The following is an 18,518-nucleotide window of genomic DNA, read 5'->3' on the forward strand; positions in this document are numbered from 1 at the left end:
GTTAATCCTACTAAGTTAGAATAAATAGAAAATAACATGCATTTTAGACCAGTTGCCTTCTTTTATCCATGCATTAGCCTGTACTGTGAGAGTTGTAAGAAAGGTCAGATAAATCAAAACATTTCCATATTCTACCCAAAGTCCCACATCAGGAAAAAAGTTCCTAAAAGTTATGTTTTGAAAAGAAGTGATACTAAAACATCCATTAAGCATATCATAATTGAGAGATTAAGCAGAAGTTCAAAGCCTAAGAGGGAAGGAATTAAGTGAATGAATCTGAAGAGGTAATATGAAATTAATTGATTTTAAAGCAGTTATAGACTTTACCTATCAAAAGTGCCAAGGGATTGGTATTTCTCCAAATATTTTTTTAATAAAGATGAAGCCGGTGGTGGGGAATAAAAGTTATCAGTTCTTAATTTATGAGAATTAGATTAATTAAAAGTGTGTTAAATTAACAAAAGGTATTATAAATGAAAATATGTTTCTCCATCCATCTCAATGTGGACACTGTGTTTAAAACCATATAAACTAGATATGGCTCATCAAATCTTCAGTGAGAATTGCTTTTCTTGGTCTATTTTTTTTTATTAAGTTGTTTAGTACACTTAAAACTGTCAGTGAATAAAAATAATTGCTCCAAGCCTTTATGGCTGCCTTGATGGGAATCTATAGTTCAGTTTTATATGTCTCTATTGAATGCAGTTCTATGTGTGCATTCTCTCCTAAACTATTAAAAATAGTAAAGAAAAAATTATTTTTTAAATTTTCATAAAAATTTTACCAAGCCTACAGATGGGACTTTAAAAGACAACATTCGTTGTTAGAGTTTGATTTGATTTTTCATCAATGTTTTGCTTTAATAATGATGTAACGCATGGGCACTGCTATTGCAGTTCTTTATATTACTGAAATACTAAAAGCTTAAGCTTGTTGGTGGCCTTCAATTGTGTTTGTTTATATGCACATATAAATGGTTTGGACATGTGAATGTATCTTTTCCCCCTCTCATTCTAGTTGGACTGATCCAGAGGTTTCTTGTACTTCAGATTTACATACCCCTGGGACAAGACTTCTCCACTGAATTGCTGTAAGATATACAGAACTTCTTTCAATGTTTTATATGTTTGAGACATTTGATCAATTAAAGCAATACGAAGTCATTAATTACAAGTGGCAGTTTTTGCATTAAAGAGCAGTGACTTATCAAGTTGACATAAAGTAATTAAACTAATTTAATCATATTTCTTAGATATCACTGTAGTCTGGCATTTCCCTGAGGGAAGGAAGCAAATTTAATCTGTTTTAAGAAAATATCAAAGGATTATGAATTTGGTAATAAATAACCTATAACTTGAAGAAATAAATAACCCAAAATTTTGAAATTTTGGTTCAAATGGGGGTCAGCAATGTTATGTTTTATGCTGTCTGCTATTTAAAACTATGTTTGGTTTAAATTTGACTGAAATACCTTGTTTTAATGTTGCTCAGTTTAGAAATGTTGGTCCTTTCTGTTAATATATAGATGGTTTGGAATGTATTCATTTCAAATGACCTTTCTATAATCAGATTATTTAGCAAAAATGAGAATATACAACTGTTACTCAGTTGTGCTATCTGTTGTCTGAGATTCTTCAAAAATGAAAATATTTGATTTGTATACTCATATAGAATTGAATATCATTTAAGATTTAATTAATACAGGGTGGGGCAAAATAGGTTTACAGTTCATATGGAAAATAATACAATAATTAATAAATAATACTACAAGAATAAACTCTGTTTCATGTACTCACAGCTATAAATCTACTTTTGCTACTTCCTATAAATTTATATATTTTCATTATAGCATTGCATTTATAGTATGCTATTTTCTAAATTTTTTCTTTTGTAATTAATAGCTGTCCAAAGTCTAAGCTTAGGCTTTTATTTTCCCTGCTGGAATAAGTTGCTTTTCCTAATAATGAAGGTAATTTTGTACTAGAAACACTGGTACAAACTAAGAGAAAGGAAGAGCTTCCTTAATAAAGTGCAAATAACATAAATTTAAGGTTATTCTTTTCTCTTTATGTGAATTAGAATATTAACAATTTTTGTAGATGTTGCTAAAATATGAATTTTAGCTAATAATATACAATCTTGTTTTCTTGAGTGGTAAAGGATAGATGGAACAATTTGTACCTTTGTTTTGTTCAACTTTGAACCTCAGTGAATGTCTAAGGTTTTCTATTATCGTTTGTCTTGGTTACTAAGATTCTTTAAAATCGTTCTTACAGTGATAGGACCAAAACATTATTTGATGCTCTTAAGAATCCTTTTCTGGTTCTGTAGAAAGAACATTTTTAAGACTCTAAAGACATACTACTTGTACAGAGAGTACCATAGAAAGCTTTATTTTTAGTGTAGGGGAAATGGCTTCCTACCAAATGGAAGAAGGCAAATTATAAATATATATTTTTAATATATTTTTATTGATTTCAGAGAGGAAGGGAGAGGGACAGAGAGATAGAAACATCAATGATGAGAGAGAATCATTGATAGCTGCCGCCTGCACACCCCACCCTGGGGATTGAGCCTGCAACCCGGACATGTGCCCTGACTGGGAATCAAACCGAGACCTCCTGGTTCATAGGTCGATGCTCAGCCACTGAGCCACGCCCCACACTGACTATTTTTAAGTTCCTTGCATGGCAATCCCGTTCAGCCCCTCTTATCCCGATCTCTACCACTTATACTTTGAGATTCTTCAGAAGCAGTGGTGTGGGCACTGGTGGGTAGGTGGCCTTTTGATAAAAGGTATGCAAGACACTTGATTGAACTTTTTGCTGATGGGCACTCTTTTTTTAAATAACAAATTAAGCTTTATTTGTGTCCCCAAGCACTTGAATTTACCACTCTAGCCTAAGTAATATATTGTTTTAAGTAATTTAATAATAATAAAGCTTTAATTTCTAAGAAATTGATAAGTATCTTAGGTTTATCTTAGTCCTAGCAAGAGAGCAGCTGTTAGTAAGCCTGACTACTCCTTTGTTACCCTGTTATTAATGCTGTTGGCCTGTGTAAGGATGGGAAGACATTTTCAGAGGTGTTGGGATTAAGGATTACATTTTGAATGCAGTTGACTATGATCATAGATTCTCTTGTTCTCATATTCACATGAACGTTTTGATTTTCCAAATGGTTTTAGTTTTACAGTTTTAGCAAGAGAAATATCTTTTGACCTGATACAAGGTCAAAATTATTAAATAACATAGGGAAGACACTCTCTGTTCTGACATTGTGAATTTATCAGATTATAAGAAAATATATTAACTTTGCATTTGCATTTGTTACTAATAGGTAATAAAAATATTTTGCTGTTTTAGGAAGTAATGACAGAGACCATGTTTTTACAAGTAAGGAAGTAGAATGAGTATAGTTTGTCTAACTATAGCTTTTTTCCCTCTTAAATGAAAGGACTTATTTTCAGCACCTTTAGTGTTTCACTATATTTCTGGCAGCATACCCCCAGGCTATTTTAAATAATACATTTCTCCCACAGCTTAAAAAGTCACACAGCAAAAGATAGCTGGCTTCTAAAATTTCCCATTGTCAGAGTGGGAGAGGCCTTTTGTTTTACAAAGAAACATTCACACATCAAGAGGTTTTCATAAGTGGAGTTTTGCCAGCTGGCTTATTAACTTAATAATAATTTCTCCAACATCTTCCTGTGGGTCTCATGTGCACTGGATGACTAAACTGCTCAGGGTGAGGTCATGCATCTGTGGGTTAGCAGATGCCTCAGAACCAGCAACAGCTCTGCTTGAGGAATCAGTCAGGCAACAAATGATAGAGTTCCTATTATTGTCAGGCAGTGTGTTAGACATGGGGGAGCCAATCTACTTTGAATCTATATATTCCACGTACACCCCCCCTTACTGCCACCCTCCTGGTCCTTAACCACCGTCACATTTCCCTTGATCTACTGTTAGAGGATCCCAGTGAGTTTCCCAGATTCTTCTCTCGTCCTTTCCTAATCTACTCTCCACACTGCAGCTAGCAGGGGTGGGCAAACTTTTTGACTCAAGGGCCACAATGGGTTCTTAAACTGGACCGGAGGGCCGGAACAAAAGCATGGATGGAGTGTTTGTGTGAACTAATATAAATTCAAAGTAAACATCATTACATAAAAGGGTACGGTCTTTTTTTTTTTTAGTTTTATTCATTTCAAACAGGCCGGATCCGGCCCGCGGGCCGTAGTTTGCCCACGGCTGAGCTAGAGTGATCCTTCTGTAATCACAAAAGCAACTGTAATTCCCATTGTACTGCAAATAAACTCCCAAACCCTTGATACTCTTATGTGCTCTGGTAGCTCACCTCTCCCTTCTCATCTCATACCACTCTGCCCTGCAGTCACCATTTGCAGCCATGCTGGCTCCTTTCCAGCCATACTGGCTTTCCCTTCCTCACACCCTTCCAGTGAGGTCTCTTCTTAGGTCCTATGCACAAGTGGTTTAAATCCCCATTTCTTTGCCCAGCTGGAGTGGCTCGGTTGGAGCATTGTCAGGGCATGGACCTGGGTTTTGGGATCGTCTCCGTTCAGGGCACATGTGATCAATGTTTCTCACATCAATGTTTCTCACACTCTCTCTCCCCCTTCCTTTCTCTAAGCATGTTCTCCAATGATGATTTCTTTAAAAAAATCCCCATTTCTTTGCCTTGCCTACTCCTACTCAGCCTTCTCATCACAGCTTGTGTCCCTTCTTCACAGAGATCTTACTTAATTTCCCTTAACTAAATGAGTTCCATCTCTTATGCTCTTTTCTAACAGCCTGCTCTTTTCCTTTATTACAATACCAGTTTGTAATTATATTTTTACCTGATTATCTGTCTTTTTTAGTAGACTTTGAGTTCCATGAGGACTGGGACCCTGTCTGTCTACCCATCATGATATTTCAGTACCTAACAATGCCTCGCCCAGAAGCTCTCAAATCTGGATGAGTGGGCTGGAGGGGACTAATGGACAGAAGTGGATAAACAGGACCCAATATAGTTTACTCTTAGGGTGAAAGATCAGTTGAAAGCCTATTTAAATACATCTTGATAAATGTTATGATGATGTAACAGCAAGACCTATGGGGAATAAGTGTGGTATTAGGTAGAAGTAAGTGCATAGGCTTGAAACTAGACAGATCCATTGTCAAATCCTTCTTTATCTCTGTAGGACTTGGGGCAAATTATTTAACTCACCTTCACCATGGGATGAGAGTAATAATACCTACCTCACAGAAGTGTCATAAGAATTCAATGAGAAAATTTATGTAAAATATAATGGCTAATATTTGTTAAGCACTTACTAGATACTGGTCTTTGCTCTAAGTACTTTAATTGTTTATTTCACTTAATCTTTAAAACAAGCGGTAATGTTAATTATTGCCTCTGTTTTACCATTGAGGAAACTGAAGTCCAGAAAGGTTAAAGAATCTGCTAGAGATTATAGACCTACTCACTAGCTCTTAGAGCCAGAATTCAAACTTGTAGTCTAAATCTACACTTTAACTTAGCCAAAAGGCAACAAAGTGATAATGTAGTCTAAATCTAGAACTTGTGCTCTGTACTGCCATGCCATGCTGCCATACTTTTAAATATTGTTATTTTTCTAACTATACGTAGGTACATATCTAGTAGATATAATTTATTTGAGTTTTGGTACAAGATGAAAGTGCTAAGCCTTCTGCATCATTTTTAGGGGCTCCTCAATATAGTATTACTAGTGGCCTGGTGCACGAAATTTGTGCACATTAAAAGGGAATTCATTAGAGGAAATATTTTAATATTGCTATTTGTCCTTTCTCTATAATAGAAGTGTCAGAGATGAAAGAAAATTAGTAAAATGTATATGAAAATAATATATAAATTTATTAATAAATAAACAATAACAGCCTCACGTCCCCCAGCCTCACCGTGAATGCAGCCCCACCCACCCACACCTGCTGCGCACGTAGCCTCCTGCTGATTGGTCATTAGGGCTTGAGGGCATCATGACTATTTGCACATTAGCCTTTTATTATATAGGATCATTAGAGTTCCAGGAAGGAAAGGTCTTTCATTCTGAGATGTTCCTGTTTCTGTCTTTACCCTTTTCAGAGAAAAGTGCCTGAGAATTAAAGGAAGAATTTTACCCAAATCTTTTTTGTTTTAGTACTTTGCATCTCAGATGTGGCATATTACACTTTCTTTTTTAAATGAAAGCTAAGACTCAACTTTACTTCTCTGTTGATTCTTTATTTTTGTTCATACTGACATCTTTTTTTTTTCTTTAACATCTAAAAAATATAATATTCGGAATCTTGCACCTGTGGGTAAGGTGCTTTCAGAGCTTAATAACCATTACATTTTGCATGTAGAGCCAAGGGAGCACTGCACTAACACTTAATATCTGTAGCAATACAGTAACAGAATTCTCTCATATTTCTCTCTTTTGGTGTCAGCATACAAAAGAAAATCTCCTCTCTGCTTTATACAAATAAACCCTATGTTTTGATTTGCTTATTTCTTAGTATTAGTTGCAATTTTCATTTCCAAAGTATTTTAGTATACCTGTGTCTCACTGTTTGACCTGAAGTTAAATGATTTAATAAACAACAACTTTTTAAGAATTCTTTCATTTTGTGGTCCCTTCCGTACTGCAGCATCATGGCAGTGGGAAGCCAGCAGCTCCCCTGTGTGGGTTGATAGGTGTTACAGAGCCTGGAGGCAGACATCTGGTGCACGGGAGAAGCTCCATGAACCAGAGCTCTTGGAAGGGAACCAACTGCATCTTGAAATAGAAATCCATTTTGCTAAATTTGATACTGCCAATCATACTAAGGGACTTTGGTCTATTACAATTTTTGACAGGAATTGTATTCATTTTACTGAATATTGTTGATCTGCATTAATTCCTTTTTTCTATACTTATTTTGTCCTGATCTTGGTGAATTATGAGATTTGTAATGTTAATGCCTCTAAGAGAATTGACATTATTTTTCTCATTTTTACTCAGCTCAACCAGTGCTTTTTTGACATATGGGATGAACACACTATGAAAGCCAGTGGTGGGCATCATCTTATTGGAGAGGTTGGGATCCCTAGCCTGTGGATCCTAAGGAATATTTTTACCAAAATGGTTCACATGTTGAATCCTTAGCTGTTTGGAGTACTACTTGCATTTGAAATCTGATAAAGGAAATTCTTAAAAAAAGAAAGAGACCCCCTAAAAGGGTCACTAGTCCTTACAAATTTTAACTGATTCTTTGTGATCTCTTTATTGCAATATTTTGAATTTGAAGTATATCTGAGTAGAGTGTAATGATTTTAACCTAGAATTCAATCTAGGATTTATGATGCTTATTTCAGTTTTTGTTTCATCCTTTTGCTCCATCCTCTAGTTATATGCCTTTGGACCAGACACTTAAATTCTGTCTCAGTTGCCTCTTCAGTAAATGGTAATGTGACCTTTTATTATTTTTTTTTTTTTAGTTTTAATTACCAGAGTTAATTGGTGATATTAGGTTTATCCTAAGGAATTTTAGGAGGTTTATTTTTATGTGGATTCCTCAGAGCTTTTTTCCCCATTTCCATAAAATAGATAATTGAAACATAGCTATCCTACAAAAGTAAGCTTTAGCATTAAGGTAATTTAATGAAAATTACTCTTACATCACCTTTTCTGTATTGATACTAGTGAGTTAGACAAAGAAGTCAGGAGAGAAATTTAATAGAAATTTCAGATTCTTCTATCCTATTGAATTCTGCTCCTACTGTCCCTTCTTTGGTGATGTTGGAGACAGTAGACTCCTTTGAAACTTTAAACCAAGTAAAGTGAATATGGCCTCACAGCTGCCGACCCATTCTTTTCACATGTCACCAGTCTCCTTCAGCCACTTTAAAGCTAGCCAGCAGAGTTGAGAGAACACCTCAATTTGATATCTTTAGGTCAGAATGACATTGATGAGAGCTTTTGAAGTTGTGTACATTTAACCAAGCATAGCTCTTCCTGTGGAAAATTTATCTTTTTTTCATTTTGATGCCTTCCTTTGAAGAAAATAGTGGTTGCTATGTAGCTCTTAAATTATTTATTTTTTAAAAAATGTTATCTAAGTGAAGTGTATTATATTATCCAATGAAATCATTTGCCACTGAGTGAATATATCTCTAAACTGTGTGGATAGAACTAAGCAAAAGTGGCCAGTGGTTGCTCTTTTTTAAGCTAGAAATATTGTATACTAAAGTGATAACGACATTGCAAGTTTCATTAGCATTTTGAATGCATTTCATGGCTAATTCCAACTTCTATTTTTTCTTTTTAAAATCATCAGTATTTAAATCTCAGTATTTTAATTATATCCAATTAATGTTTTTGCATAATCAGTATATTTTGTTACATGCATTAGTAAAAAGCACTTTAATATGCTTTGCATACTGACTTTCATAATATATTAAATTTGCATGCCTTAAAATAGATTTTATGTGGAAGTTTTAGATAACACATGTGGTCTTATATAAACCAGATGCAATATTCTTTATTGAATAAATGTTCTTTGAGGAATCTTTTCTTCCTTGTTTTTAGTTCATTTATTTTACTTTTCTAAATTATTTTTAAAAAATTCTTTAGATAACCTTGATACATGTTGAAAGCTAAAATAAAATGTTAGCAAAAGAAAAATTGCACATACAGAAATATTTGGAAGTGTTCTTACTCTGTAAAATTGTAATAAAGGCCATACATTTGTTAATCACTGTGCAGTTCAACGATTGCCTTATACATTATCAAGTCAGGGTCCTGTGATGGGTTGGATGATAAGCCTAGGAGCCATTGGCTCTGCCATGTGTTAGCTTGAAGACCCTGGGCAAGTTGATGAACCCTCTGTGTGTCACAGGTTCCTCTGTGTAACAGGGATGGTATTTACACCTATTTATTATTGAATAATTATGAGGATTAAATTGGATAATGCCAAGTAGCAACTGTACAGTAAATATTAATTTTACATCCCTAAATATAGATAGGAATGCAGGGATATTTGATTTTTAAATTGTGCTTCTGAAACATTTTAAGACAATTTGAGCATGTCTCTTTCCCTGTGAAATATTCATGTACTCATCCCTGAAGAGAGATGGTAAAACAGCCTTTCATTGGGAGCCTGCAGGGTCTCTGTCTGGAAGGAGGTGCATTGTTTGGGTATGAATGCTAACAATTTATTTAAAAGACAACTATAGGAATTACTGGCCTCATAGTCTTGGTATGAAGGGAGTTACAGGAGACAAGGCTGGAACCTCAGATAGAGAGGAATGTTCATCTGTGAAGAAATAGGACCTAGCAAAATAGTAAAGCAGATAGACTTCCAATGATCTATAACAATAAATGCATAATATGCTAATTAGACCAGACGACCTTCCGGACGAAGCTAGGGCTGCGAGGGAAGCCCGGGTCCCAGGTGCCGGGTCCCGGGTGCCAGAATATGCTAATTAGACCAGACGACCTTCCGGACGAAGCTAGGGCTGCGAGGGAAGCATCGGGCCTCTAGTGTAGACCATAAAAAACAGGCCTCTGTGTTTCCCATTGCCCGTGTTCTTCACTAGCAGGGATTGAAGATACCTCACAGCAGATCCGATCTTCCAAATGCTCTGCCTCTGTGTTTCCCATTGCCCGTGTTCTTCACTAGCAGGGATTGAAGATACCTCACAGCAGATCCGATCTTCCAAATGCTCTCCCTTCTTTGCTATGGCAGAGTTGGGAGGGTATGTTTCTTTGATGCCATTGATATCTAGCTCACTTTTTATTGTCGGGAGAAATGTTTTCTCTGGTTTGGTTCTTCTTCCCTCTCACTGTACGTTATTTTTATTCTGGCAGTTAATTATTTTAAGTTTATAAATTAATAATTTTTAACATCTACAAAAATAGATTATAATATGTATGTTATGGGACCCATATAGTCCCCATTATAAAATTTATAATCATTTAGGACATTTTCATTAATGGAATGTTATAGAACTATTTAATATTGAGGAAGAATTCCTAGTTAGCAATTACAATATACCATGGAGCTTTGTGCAGTCATTTAGCTTTGATTACATTGGCCAGTAATAAATATAAGGAGAAGCTACCTATGGGGAGGGCTGGTATCTCTAACAGTCCTAATTTTTGTAATTTTTGTCATAAATTGTGGAATTTCTTCTTGGATGTACAAATATTATAGAACCTTTATTTGAACACACAGAAATGACTTTGGTGGAATGAAATATATGTAGTAAATCACAAATATATCCTATAGTAGCATTTATACATAAGTCTGTTATGACATTTATTACATAACTAGAGGCCTGGTGCATGAAATTCGTGTACAGGTACAATCCCTAGGCCTGGCCAGCGATCAGGGCCAATCTGTGGTGCAACCAGCGGGGCAATCAGTGGGCACCCGCTGGCACCTACCTTGGCTGACCTGGGGCCTACAGGCTGGGGGCAGCTCCTGCATTGAGCATCTGCCCCCTGGTGGTCAGTGCATGTCACAGCAACCGCTTGTTCCACCGGTCGGTCGATTTGCATATTAGGCTTTTATTGGATAGGGTGGTCTATTATTTATGTAACTCCACAACCATCTCTTTATCCTAACTAGACCAGGAGATCTTCAGAGGCCAGTGCGTTTGGATCCTGATGAGGCTGTCATTGACTTTTGAATTACTAAACTCCATTTGTTAAAAGACATTGCCCAGATGTTACACTAGGCAGCAGCGGAGTTAATTGGACTTCAGGTTGTTTACAGAGACCTAACCTAGCAGCTGGCACAGAGCACACGATCTGTAAATGTTCATTTCCTTCTTTCTAATTCTTTGCATTGTTAAGACTCCTTTAAGTCAGTTTCAGTTGGTGGTATAGTGTACTTCTTTTGCAGGAAGAAGTCAAGATATGGGTGGTTTAAAATTGGTAACTTGGTGATATTCACATTTAGAATTTCTATTCATAGAAATGAAGTTTTGAAGCTAGCCGGAAAGAACATTTGAGATTATCTAATCCATTGGTTTTTATACAGTCCTGGGTCACTCCTGTTACTTTAAACAGAACAGTCCCTCCTCCCTTTTTCAATCTTATAGGCATTTGAGGATGAACACCTTTATGTGTTTTAAATGAACAGAGGATATTATTGCTCCCTCAGAATGTTGAAATTCTCTGATATGGTTCAATCTTCTTTTAAAAACTGGGTAGTAATACATAATGAAATAAAGTTGGCATTGCAGACTTCAACTGCATTTAAGTTCTCTGTTGCCAGGAACTCTAATACCTGTTTTTCACTTTTGAAATCATCAGTATCAGTTATGGATTTTAGTCTGAGGCAACTGAGGTCCATGGGAAAAAACACACATCAGATTTGCTGCAACCCAAGCTTCTTCATCCAAATGTCCCACAAAGTTGTAGTTCACTGGGCACCTTAGGCTGGATGTGATCTGACACCTCTCCCTCCATTTCTTATTCCACTTCAACCCCTTGCCAAAGATACCTTGGTTGCTCAACCCTGTAGGCTCTTATGCCTTTGGCTTTAGTTTTCATCCAAACTAATCTCATCTTTCCATCTTTTGAAATCCTAATCATTCCCTAAGGTCAAACTCAAATGCATATCCTTACAAATCCTCCCCATGTCCTCTAGTTGCTGTAAGATTCTCCTCAGTGTTCCCATACTTGTCTACATGATTACTTTGAGGGTAAGGATGTCTTATTCATCATTATAATCCCCACAGCACTTAGAAGAATCCTGTGTGCATGGAGGGTCCTCAAGAATACTTGTATTGTACTGAAATATGTTGACATACTGTCAGAGTGGTTCTTTGTTTAGAAAAAGATAGGACAAGAAACAAGAATGAGCAAAGAGCAGGTGAACAGGATTAGGAAAGTATCCAGCTTTTCTTTTCTCAATCCTTAGTTCCTGGAAAACTAGTGTCTGAGCCCTAAGTTAACCTTTTATTTGCCCTGCTGAGTATAAAGCTCATTTCTCTTAGCCACACCTCATGGCAGGATGGTATCTATTTCAGAAACAAGGAAAGGCAGAACTTAGGTAAGGAGAAGTAAAGTCCCATAATTTCTCACAGTGGTGATATGAAGGTAAATGCAAGGAAATGTTTTCAAGACTGGACTGAAGCTAAGAAACACCACCCTTAGCTCTTAGATGAAAACTGATTATAAGCCCATACTAGAACTCCCAAAGAACTTTAATTAAAACCAATTACTCTGTCCTCTTTTACTGGAGCTTATTAGTGATCTTACATTTTATCTCTATTTCATACTTTAACAGCTATTACAATAAACTGTTTGAAACTAGGTCAGTGATCTGAAATTCTCAGGCTAGTCGGAGGTTGGTTGCATTTGTTAGTAGTAAATAGAACAGCTGTTCTGTTTCATATGCACAGGTATTACCATTCTCTTTTTTAAGGTTAAATGCCATTGATTTATAACTTGGAAAAGAAAATATATCTTAGTGTTATTTAAAATCATATATGATATTGATACGCCATAAACACAGTGATTTGTAATAAATGTACAAATTCACTATATTTTAGAAATTGATGTATTAGCATAAACTTTTAAAATGTTTTAGCCACTCAATTCTCTATTATTATAGGGAATCTACAAATCTTATCCAGTTCCCTGTTTTTTATAGAAAAAACCCAGGACCCAGAAAAGGGATATGACATTTTTCAGAACAGGAAGATTCTTAGGGCCAAAAACCAAAATCCAGGGCGCCTGACCTGTAGCACCTTTTCTTGATATCTTTGCTGCTTTTACTGTTTGAGTTGAAAAAAGGTCAAGATGCAGTATGATTTTATAATCATGGTTTCTGACACTTTTTAAAGTGAAATTATTTCTGTAAGTGCTTTGGACTTTCAGTTGCAGAAAGTTAATTATATTCCCATAATCCAGATTTCTATTCCCCAGGACTACCCTTGCCCTCTAATAATTCCCAGAAATAAGTTAAAATTTGGGGTTCAGGATTAGTTAAGTAAAACAAAACTACTACTACTTTTAAGTATTGTTGTTTGTTAGGAACTGAAATCTATTTAAATTATGCTAAGTAAAAAGATAAGTATCGGAAGAATGTGAGATCTTATGGAACCCAACTGCAGAAGTTGATACAGCAGCTTCTCTCTCTGGCATCTACTTCCTCTCATTCTGTTTGCAAGTCTGCTCCATTATTCTATTTGATCCTATAGATCCGCTTTCTTTGATTGCTTGTCATTGTGCATGTGAGTAAATATGGCTGCCACATTCCTCTATAGTCTTAGACCTCCAATACCCATCACTGTCTGATTAGGTTCATTGTGTGTATCATCAAGTTCAAAAAATTTGAAAGAGTAATCAAGATTGGTCCTTGGCTTAGTATTGCTCTGTCTTTGGTTTTGGTTTCAGAGGTAAGCTGGGGCAGATTCCCGGAGAAGAGGGTGTAGGCAAGGCAGGCAGATGGACTGATAACCCACTGCACTGCTCTTTGAGTGGAGACTTGTTACCTGCCCAGAACCTTACAGATATGTCTGAGCCCCTCTAGTGGCATTCAGGGGTACATAATAGCCACATTTTTTATTTTAGTCAGATTTACTTTGATACCACTCTTATCCTAGTTTTTACACTTAATTTACCTGAAATCCTAAGGTTTTCTCAATGGTACTATATAAACTGGCTTTAGTCAGGGTAGACTCTGCTTTGTGTAGTCACTCAAGGACTAAGCCACAGTTCTTCAGTACTTTCTAGCTAAATAATAACTGACTAGTTAAGTTTATTGAACAGTTAGGTTTATTGAACATCTACAACATGCTAGGCTCGTTCTATACTGTATTTGCCAGGGCTGCTAAGGTGGCTTACACCAATTTCATATATTTGTCTCACATTACCTGAGAGCTGCAGGTGAACTGTAGCTCTGCTTTAGCTCTAGGTTGACTATGTGTTGATTCTGTGTCATCTCATTCCAGAACCTGGATCGAACATACATGCCCTATCAGGGACATGCTGTTCTTCAGGCAAGGGCAGAAGAGCAAGAGTCTGAGCAGAACCACACAATTGAATTTAAAGTTTCTCCTCAGATATGTGTGGCATATGTCACTCTACTTACATCCATTGGCCAATGCAAGTCATATGACTAAGCCTATAGTCAATGGGACAATGAGTGATTTTTGAACACTGGTAACATACACCAACTCATACACATTATCTCAGTTATCTCAGCACTCTTAAATGTGTAAATCATCACCATTGCATAATTTATTAATTTAACAATTATGTATTGAGCACCTACTATGTCCTAGACACTATACTATTGAATTAATACCCCCACTATCCTATCATGTATTTTGACAACATGGGCTTATTTTATATAAAATGTTGTGACTCCTGGGTGTGCTCATGCTTTCCTTCTTCTACAACAGCAGTTCTCACATTTTTTGGTCTCAGGACCCTTTTATACTCTTAAAATGTATCGAAGGCTCCAAAGAGCTTTAGTTTATGTGGGTTGTATCTGTCAGTAGTTACCATATTAGAAATTAAAACTAATTTAAAAGATATTATTTAGAAATAGTAACCCCATTACATGCTAGCATAAATAACTCTAAATAACTATAGCATAAAATATCTTTATTTTCCAAAACAAAAGAAAAATGGCAAAGAGTGTCATTGTTTTACATTGTTTTAAATCTCTTTAGTATCTGGCTAAATAGAAGATAGGTGCATTCTCATATCTGCCTCCATATCCAGTCTCTTGTGATATAATATATCACCTCTGGAAAATTCAACTGTATACTTGTGAGAGAATGGGGTGGAAATGATAAATAATATCTTACTATTGCTCTGAAAATCGTTTTTACCTCAAGAGCCCTTTAAAGGGTCTTGGAAACCCTTAAGAGTCCCAAACCACCCTTTGAAAACTAAGGGTCCTTACCACACTTTGAGAACTGCTATTCTAAACTATATTCTGAAGCAAATACATGGCATCCTCACTGAGTGCATTTTCCCAGAGTGTCACTGTCTGTTAATCTACTTTATAAGTTAGGTAACTTTATTAGTCAAGCTAACCTGCTGTAAGAGACAATCCCCAAATCTCAGGGGCTTGACACAGTAAATGTTCATTTCTTACACATAGCACAATCCATTGCAAGTCAGTGGTAGGGACCCATGCTCCTTCCATCTTCCATCTAAGCCTTGGAGGCCTGTGCTGGATTCTGTGCATCTGTTCAGCAAACAAGAGAAGAAAGAGCCCTGAGAATCACATGGGAGGATATTTGAGATCACATTCCTCTGGCCAGAACTCATATACTGCCCATAACAGCATTGGAGGCTGGGAAATGTAATTTGGCTGTATGTTCAGAAGGAAACAACAGAGTTTGGCCAAGACAAACCATCTTCTACAAGAATAATCAACTAAGTTTCTAAAAAACAAGTTAAAAAAAATTTTATGATTTGTTGTTAGCTTTTTTTGCCCTTATGAAACATGGCACACAGTGCAAAACAGTGATGCCTCATGCTTTGATAAGTGTTGTGGAACATGCAATCCAAAATTAATTTTTAAATATTTTTACCTTTTTATTTTGAAATAATTTCAAACTTAAAAGTTGCAAAAATAGCACAAAGAACTGTCATAAACCCTTTACCCAAATTCACTAGGTAACATTCTGGCACATTTGCTTTTACTTTTTTTGTGTGTGTGTATACATATGTGGGTGTGTACATATACATTCCCACCCCCCCCCCCCAAACTATCAGAGAAAGTTGCAGACTTCATATCCCTTTACTAAATACTTTAGTGTGTATCTACTAAGAACAAAAACACTCCATTACATAGCCATGGTACAGTTTTAAAAATCAGGTCATTAAACGTTGACTCAACACTATTATCTATAGTATAGATCTACTGTCCTTTGTAGCAATTAAGTTTTGGGTCTAGGATTACATTTTGCATTTAGTTTTCTTGTTTCTTTAGTCTCTATTAATTTGGAATAGTTTCTCAGCCTTTCTATGCCTTTCACATTATGCGTTATTTTATAGAATGCCCTTTGATTGAGTTTGTCTGATATTTCCTTATTAGATTCGGGTTATGTTTTTGGCAGAAATAGTATGAAAGAGATGTTGTGTCCTCATTGCATTTTATCAGGAGGCACATGATGTCAGTATGTTTTGTTATAAGTGATGTTAACTTTGATCACTTGGTTAAGGTGATACTTGTCAGGTTTCCTTATGGGTAAGTTACTATTTTTCTCTTTAATAAGTTATTTCTGGGGAACATACTTTAATAGTGTAAATATCTAGATTTCATCAAACTTTTATTTACTAGTTTAGCATGATAATTCTGGCCTAAACCAATTTTTACTATAATGGTTGCAAAATAGAGTGAATTGTAAAGTTATTTACTAATTACACACGTAAGAAACAAGCGTGGTAGACATTTACTGGTTCTCTGCCTAGCATATTTGCGGCATTTTTCTCTTCCTAAAATTACCTCCTCCTGCCTAATGGTAGCCTGTGTACTTCTAGTAAAACTGATCACAACATAGTCCCTGGTGTGGGCTTTGATTGATAGGCCAACCAGCACACGCCAGTCAGCCACATTTATTCTTTTAGGAGTGGGAATCTGAGCTACTCTGGCCCAACCAGAGTGTTTGGGATGCTGCACTAAAGCTCTGTATCCGTATGGCTCCTGTCCTGTGACCCCGAGGATAAAGCTGACCCGGGTGGCAGAAGGGGAGAAATAGAAGAAAGGAATTGGGTCATTGATGACTGTTTTGAGCAAAGTCATTCGACCCTGAAGTCTATGCTACTTCCATAGTTTCCATTTATTAAGTGAGCTAGCTTGAGTTGGGCTTTCTGTTAACTTTTGACATCGAGAAACTAAAATTCCTGGTAACAGATAAATAGTAATAGCTATTACTATTTTTATCCGATATTTTTTAAATGGTAAGAATGATGTATGTGTAAAACATTTTCAACACCCAACAAGAAGAAATGAGTATGAGGGTTCTTTGTTTTCTCACCAGCTTGGCAGAGGCTACTAAGGAAGGTTAAAGAGTTGGCAATACATATCGCATGTGCCCAAGCGCACACCAGCTCATTTTCAGTAGTAAAGTTGTTATGGTTGTGGTGATGGGCTACTGATTTGGACTGATTTTAGTTAACCAAACCAACCTGAGTGAATTAACACACAGTGTGGCCATCAGATGTACGTAGTTGGGTGTCATGGGAAGCCCAAGGACAGTAGCCCAGCTGGGTGTGGAAGCCAGCACTAGAAAACCTTAAGTGCACACTCTTTCATCTCAGCTTTTTCTGTTTCTGCTTCATTTCCAGCTCCACCAGGCAATTTCAAAGTACCTAGCGAGATAATATGATTGAGTTAGGGCCAGGCATTCATTCCTGTTCAGTTCAGTTGTGCTCATTCATATATAAGTAGTTTCAGAAGAGCTAGCCATGAAGATTCAGGGATTTCAGGGCGTGATTCAGACTCCAGCGTTGGCTACTAGAAAAACAGTTTTGCCACAGCCAGCTCAGGGCACAATCAGGAAAAAATGGCCTGTGATGCCTTTCTTCTGTCCCAGGACTCCTGCCCCTCATTGTTAGCCTCGTTGTTTCTCTCATTGAATTCTTGCTAAGATGCTCACTAATACAATCTTAAGGTTTGGGTTGTAATAATTTCCAGGAAGTTTTTTATTTTACTAAGGCAGTGTTTTACACCAGCAGCATCAACAATCTGGAAATTTGTTAGAACTGGAAATCCCAGGGCCCCTCTCCTGAAGTGCAGGAAGAGAAAGTGGGGACAGGGCCAGCAGTTCCTAGTTTAACTAGTCCTCTGTGTGATACTGGCACTGAAGTTTGAAAGCCACTGCTTTGGGGATTCCTGAAAACGCACAGGTGGCCAGAACCGGGGGCTTCTGGCGTTTGTTTCAGCTGTACACATTGGTACTGCTCGAATGTGGAAACATGGCCAAGTCGCCTCACCCAGTGCTTCAGAAAAGACCCCTAATCTCTGGCCTCTAAAGAGTAGAAGAGACTTCAACAACGGAACGGTTACTGTCCCCAGCTCCAGAGCCTCCAGTTTAGCCCCAAGAGACCACCATATATCCAGCATTTCTTGGACATTTTTCTGCCTATGTGCAGAAGTCTCCTCTTTCTTCCCTCCCTCCATCCGCTTTCTTCTTCTCTTTCTTGTCCTTTTTTCCTCCCCTTTCCCTCCGTCTGGTTTCTTCTCTCTCTTCCCCTCCCTCCTCCTCTTTACCTAGCTTCTCTTGCCTTGTCTTTCTTCTTCCCCTTTCTTTATTCTTGCCCTTTGTCTTCTACTTCTTACTTTTTCTTTTTCCTTCTTCCTTCTCCTTCTCCTTCTCATTTCTTGTAATTCTCCACCAGTTGCTCCTCTTTTTTCCTCCCACTTCTCCTGGTAAGGATAAACTTACTCAAGATGAGAAGGTGAAGGCCTAAGGAAGTGGTAAATGTCATTTCTATAGTCCTGGTTGCTACCCACACACATCCTTAGACACCCAAG

At 36.9% G+C, this 18,518-nt stretch overlaps 1 protein-coding gene across 1 annotated transcript in view; it reads left to right on the forward strand.

Moving 5' to 3' along the window:
- The window catches only part of CUNH3orf67 (chromosome unknown C3orf67 homolog), a 219,539-nt gene that overhangs the window by 14,034 nt on the left and 186,987 nt on the right, over positions 1-18,518 (forward strand). The window contains exon 4 of the mRNA XM_014466898.2: positions 1,018-1,090. Within this exon, the coding sequence (XP_014322384.1) occupies positions 1,018-1,090 (73 nt within the window). The remainder of the gene's footprint in view (positions 1-1,017; positions 1,091-18,518) is intronic.

This window comes from Myotis lucifugus, unplaced genomic scaffold (genome assembly GCF_000147115.1).
Source record: "Myotis lucifugus unplaced genomic scaffold, Myoluc2.0 scaffold_366, whole genome shotgun sequence".
NCBI lineage: Eukaryota > Metazoa > Chordata > Mammalia > Chiroptera > Vespertilionidae > Myotis > Myotis lucifugus.